This window comes from Sceloporus undulatus, unplaced genomic scaffold (genome assembly GCF_019175285.1).
Source record: "Sceloporus undulatus isolate JIND9_A2432 ecotype Alabama unplaced genomic scaffold, SceUnd_v1.1 scaffold_1234, whole genome shotgun sequence".
NCBI lineage: Eukaryota > Metazoa > Chordata > Lepidosauria > Squamata > Phrynosomatidae > Sceloporus > Sceloporus undulatus.
This window is the reverse complement of record NW_024804154.1, coordinates 1-5831: the sequence shown is the minus strand read 5'-3', so window position 1 is coordinate 5831 and position 5831 is coordinate 1. Positions and strand designations below refer to the sequence as shown.

Genomic DNA, 5831 nt, shown 5'->3' with positions numbered 1-5831 from the left:
TCTTGAAAAGAAGAGCTCTAATTGCTGCTTCTTTCACTTGTTGTTGAAAAGCAAAAGTAATTATTTGTAAGATAAAAAAAACCAATTAAGGGAAGCATCTCCAAAATGTGCACACAACTGTACTAAGGACCCATACAGACAGGCCAAAATAAAGCTGTTTCGGGTCACTTTGGAGGTATGCTGTTTCAATGATGCATGCGTCCTAAGAGTCCAGAATCCACGCTAAAGTCATGCTCCAGTCCTAAAGACTGGAGCGCAGCTGTGGTGCAGCTTCTGGCCTCTTAGGACGCATGCATCACTGAAACAGTATACCTCCAAAGTGACACGAAGCAGCTTTATTTTGGCCTGTCTGTATGGGCCCTAAATTGCCCCATCTGCTTCTAAACTTTTCTACCAATTATACAAGTACTTTATTTCATCCACAGACAGGAACTAAAAAACTGTAGTTAAAAATAAATATATTGACTAGAAACATACCTCAAAGCAGATGTTTTCACCTTCCTTATCACAATCCAACCAAAGAACAATACAGTCACAACCTCTTCCTTCCACCTAACAATTAAAGATACACATTTCAGCAACTATAAAGCAGAGAAGTTGTGCAAGCTGTTTGTAGTAGATCAAATTTCAGATGAATGGTGAGGAATGAAGTTACTGGACTTCTCACACTCCTCCTATAAACCTAATAGTGTCCCATCCTATACAGTTTAACACTCTTTTGTGGCTTTGTAGCTTTCTTGGTTACCCTAGTAGATAAACTCATGTGATAAACTGTTAACAGACAAAAGCAACAAGGCCTAACAATTTTTGCAGCTGTTGCTCTGCTGTACCAGTCTCCCATTAGATAAGATTACTGTCTCATGGAAAATGACAGCTTCCCTTTTTGTGCTGCATGGTTGAGGTCGGGGCCATAAGGAGGGATAAGATCTCCTCCCAATCTGTGAATTTTGTCATAGATTCTAGAAAGGGGTATAAAGTCCATGCCTTGGATCAAATCTCTTTGAGTCCTAGTGGGAGGAAAGACAGCAGCCTATTTAGGAGCTGTTTATGTAGGCTTGAGAGCCTTCATCTCCATGGAAGCAAAATATACCCTCAGCTGTATCTACTCACTTCAGTTGAAGAAGTGCCTAAGTACTTTTTTTCACATTTCTTTTTTATATATTCTGAATCTATTCAGCTCCTGTCCATAATCAATAACACTGTGCTACTGTAATATAAGTGGCTTTTCTTTCAGCAAGTCTCCAAATTTAGTTTAGTTAGGATTCATGTCGATCAGGTCCCTTGGCTCAATACAGGCATTGTTAGATCTTTCACACTTTGGAAATTATTATTCAATTTCATAAAAGCAGCAGGATTCTATGACAAAGCCTTTACTCAATTGTATTAGGTGGGTATACTCTAGAAAGGTGTATAGTACATGGCTGTTGCTCCACAAAACAGCAGCCACAACCACCTCCTTTCACATTTAAAACAGCCATATCAGGAAGATGAAAAGTGCTATTTAAACAAAAACTGAATGTTTTATTTGTTTCCTGGTGGATGATTCCAACTGTCCACCTTGTAGATTGAGGGGATACATTTGGGGCTAGGGGAGAGGCACAAAGCTTCATCACTTGATTCTGCCAGTGTTAATAAACTGTTGCAGTCCCATACATATCTACATGGAACAGGAGACATGCGAAGCAGCTTATCCCAGGTCAGGCCACTGGTTCATCTAGGCGAGTGCTGTCTACCTGACTGGCAACAGCCCTTCACGGTTTCAAATAGAAAAAGGGCTTTTCCATCTATTCTAACAGGAATCTAGCAAATATGCATAAACATATAATGAACTAGGCGGCACAATTACTTCCATTTCAGTGCAAAGTTAGACAGGATCCTAACATCCGGCCTGACTATCTGATGCCCTAGACAGGACATGATTAAAGATGTCAGCTTGTTCAGAGCCAAATATCTATGTTTGTTTATAGAAACAGATCAAATACCTGCAAGAATTTCACCATATTCAGTTTGGGATTAGCTTCTTTCTTTTCTGTAGGAGCTTTACTAAAAAGTTCAGCTGGGTCCACTTTATCCCAGTTGTTGTATTTTCCTGAAAAGGCAATAGAAATAAAAACAAGTCTCATTACTTTTATTAAAACATTTGGATGAACAGTGGCTCTTCTGCCTTAAACTCTAAGGCTTGGAGGAGGATGCTTCTGTAGTGAGAATTCCATACACTGAGCCAATGTGGGGTAGTAGTTAGAGTAAAGGACCAAGACACGGGAGGTCCAGGTTCCAGTCATCATTTCGCCATGAAATTTGGGCCAGTCACACTTATCTCAACATGACCTATCTCACAGGGTTGCTGTGAAGATAAAGTGGTGGGGAGTAGAGCCATTCACACTACCTCATGTTTATTGGAGGAAAAATAGCAAATGCAACTAACAGTTAAACAGAGGGGCAGTGTGGTATGTTGGTCTGAGACCATGGTTTGAATCCCTGCTTGGCCATGGAAACCCATTGAGTGCTCTTGGGTGAGTCACACACTCTCGGCCCCATAAAACCCAGTGACAGAGCCATCTTAGAGTAACCATAAGTCAAAAACAACTTGAAGGCACACAACAACAAGACTATAAAATAAAATATTCCAGTGGTACATATCTACATCAGTTTAAAAGTACCAAAGAGAATAAATCTCATGACATTCTCTGAACAGAAAAGGTGTCAGCTAATGTTACTTTTTATCCACTTTGTGTTCCAATATCAGAGTTGGCCCTTACATAATAAGCCTATGCAGATATGGTAGCAGAACCATGGCCTGACTGTCAGGGCCATGCCTCCAGCTCAAGTGCTCTTTCCTCCCCTTGCAAGTTCCAATTTCCTCCTGTATGTCCCAATGAACAATAACAATAATGAATGTTTACTGCGACAACTGAACTAGTCTTAATTAACAATCATGCTAATCTTAATCTTAATATTGCTAATTTACAATAATGTGAATTGGTCCTAATTAACAAAGTTTATTTTGACAAGTGAATTGGTCAAACGGCAGCTTAACACAAACCAGTTTGCTTCCAAACCAGAATCAGAATCCTAGTTCAAATTGTAGAGGCAAAGTATCCCTTGTAATCTCTCATTAATTTGTTCATCCTTTAAGACCATTTGAGGCTTTTGACAAGACAAACCACAGAATTGGAACTGCATTCTGAACCCTAAAGAGGTGCTACTCTTGTTTTTAATGTGCCAGAGCTCAGCTTGTTAAAAATTTCAGTCTGCTCCACAACAGTTCTCTCTCTCTCACCACAAACAAAAACAGCAAGAAATGATATTAACACAAAACAGATGACAATATACCTATAAAATCCAATGTCATGACGTGGCCACACACGGATGTCATCTTGAAGTGGACACTTTGTCCCATGAATGAACCTGTGTATTCATGCACTGAACATGCTCCATTTAGCCCTTTGCGAGAAGACATGTTTCCTGCAACAAAAATATATTTGGTGTTTAATTTGCCATTTTAGTTGGCAAATATTTGAAGAGAAAGCCGATTCTCTCCATTCACTGCCATCATACTTTAAATTTAGATGTGGAACTGAAATTGTCTTGGCTACCTATAAGGATGCTCTATGCCTGGAGATCTATCAGGGAGAAGATGGCATTGCCCCCCCCCCCTTTAACTGTTCTGCCTCCTCTTTAGATGGTTTCTATTTTACATTCGTTCAGGAAATAATTGCAATTGCTTGGTGTATGGCTCAGGATTTGTGATTGTTTTCATGCAGTTTTTATGCAGGTTACATTCTTTTTTCAGCTTGAGTATCATCTACCTAAAAGCATGTTTGTGGGGAGCTCTGTAGGCTCAGCTGTTCCCATGCCGTGGACTAAATGGGGCATTTTGCGGCAAAGTCGGGGTGCCGATACATTAAATCCTAAGCCTCCTCATTCCAATGCCACACTTTATAATTTTTTAGCCTGGCTGCAAGCTGCTTTGGGTCCCATGCCAGCAAAACAGAGAGCTATAATTGAGAAAAAAATAAAGGAGCCCTCAACTATGCTAATCCCAGAGCTGGCATACCTGATTCTCTGCTTTTGCACAAACTGGGAGATGTGAATAAATAAAGAAGTGACAAACAACCATCACCATCACCTTTAACGTTGGCTACAGCATGCCAGCAAGTCTTAGGAAGTGGCAGTTGAATCTCATAGAACTCCCCCTTGTTCTGTAAATTAATCCATTCAGGAACTCGACTTATAAACACAAGACTTCTATTGGATCAGCCCAAGGGTTTCTCCAAATCCTGCCTTTATGCAAGTGGTGTATCAAGGCAATAGCCTTACACAGATGTTTGTCTTTTCTCACCATCCCCAAAATTGCATATTCAATACAATAACACTTTTGGCTCTGCTAAACTGTAGCTAACAGAACCAAAACGTAATTCACTTTTCAGTCTGTACGTATGTATGTGTCCCCCTAGCATTCTTCAGAGCCCCAACACAATTTGAAAAGTATTTTTTGACTTTTTGGCAATTTTCACTCTAAAATTGTGTCAAGAGCACATCAGGTATGCTAAGACAAACACCTACAACAAAAACCATGCCCACAAAGCTCCAACCTGCTCAGAGCTCCTTCTTTAGTTGTAGCTTTACCAAAATGGAGTCTGAAAGTGATGCCATTTTGGCTGGGATACTGCCAACAGAGGGAGTCTGTCCAGGCACCCAAAGGGGCAGCCTGCTGGGGGGCAGGGAATGGGGGAATTTGTCCTGACACCAATGCATTGGATTTTAGACCAAACTGATACAGAAATACACTTGTCCCTCCACATTTGCAACTTTGACTTTGCGGATTTTATTATTCATGGATTTGATTAATATGTTCTCTCTAGGAACTTCTAGGCCCTGCAGCGCAACTCTATGGCCAACTTTAACCAAAAGTCACACTGAAGGACCTACAGATTCTTAGAGAACACTCCACTAGGCCTTTCCAGCTCCTCCAGTACAATTCTATGGTCAATGTCTGGCAGATGTTGACCAGAGTTACACTGGAGGACCTAGAGATTCTTATAGAGGTGTTCTCTCATGTAAAAATAGTGTTTTTGTTATTTGCGGGTTTTCCACATTCACGGGGGTCCTGTGCCCCTAACCCTGGCGAATGTGGAAGGATGAGTGTATTGCCAAAGTGGCACAAGGAAGAATGATAAAGAAAGCAAACGTAGATTCCTTCCAACCTCTTGAAAGAATTTTGGCGATAGACTGAGCCAGAGATGGCTTCTCCGCTACCATGAGAACCGTCTTCATCTTCGTCAGAGAGAAAGGGGTCTTCACACTTAAAGAGAATTCTATCCAGCTTCAGTCTGTGGAGAGAAAACAAAACCTGTTTTTTACTTATTTGGATGAGGTGCCTGAAAGATTCCTTACTTTCTCACCCCGTTAATTTATTTCACAAATACATGAAAATCAAGTACTGGGTAGTTTCTCATGTTCTCATCTCCATGAACTACAACAACTAGAACTAAACTGACTGTCAAAAGTTATCTGCCAGGTACATTTACCAGATTTCAGGTGCAATGCTAAACATATTTTTGACTAGACACTGCTAAGGCCACACTGTTACACACAGAAGTATTCAGTTCAATTTGTTTTGATTTGATGTAATTTGTTTTAATTATTGCAGTAATTTAATTCTGTTTTAACGTTCTATTTTTGTATGCTTTTAACTGTATTGTTTTTTAATGTTGTAAGCCACCTGGAGTCCCAGTCTTGGGAAAAGGGTGGGATGATATAATGGATCTATGGAAAGGCGGACTATAAATAATGATAATAATAATAATAATAATAATAATAATAATAAT

At 40.0% G+C, this 5831-nt stretch overlaps 1 protein-coding gene across 1 annotated transcript; it reads right to left on the bottom strand.

Moving 5' to 3' along the window:
• Nucleotides 1-450: 450 nt before the first annotated feature.
• LOC121917864 (DNA topoisomerase 3-beta-1-like) lies at nt 451-5604 on the bottom strand. The gene is made up of 4 exons (XM_042443977.1): nt 5208-5604; nt 3334-3465; nt 1983-2089; nt 451-552 (listed from the first exon to the last, which is right to left on the bottom strand). The coding sequence occupies exons 1-4, from the start codon at nt 5275-5277 to the stop codon at nt 466-468; spliced, it is 396 nt and encodes a 131-aa protein (XP_042299911.1). The 5' UTR covers nt 5278-5604; the 3' UTR covers nt 451-465.
• Nucleotides 5605-5831: the final 227 nt, after the last annotated feature.

Bases quoted from the DNA above. Each gene is read 5' to 3' on its own strand.
- LOC121917864 (XM_042443977.1), bottom strand. From the start codon at position 5,277: ATGAAGACGGTTCTCATGGTAGCGGAGAAGCCATCTCTGGCTCAGTCT. The intron at 3,466-5,207 runs GTTGGAAGGAAT...TTTTTGTTGCAG, and splicing joins CGCCAAAATTCTTTCAAGAG to GAAACATGTCTTCTCGCAAA. The intron at 553-1,982 runs GTATTTGATCTG...TTTAATTGTTAG, and splicing joins ATATGGTGAAATTCTTGCAG to GTGGAAGGAAGAGGTTGTGA.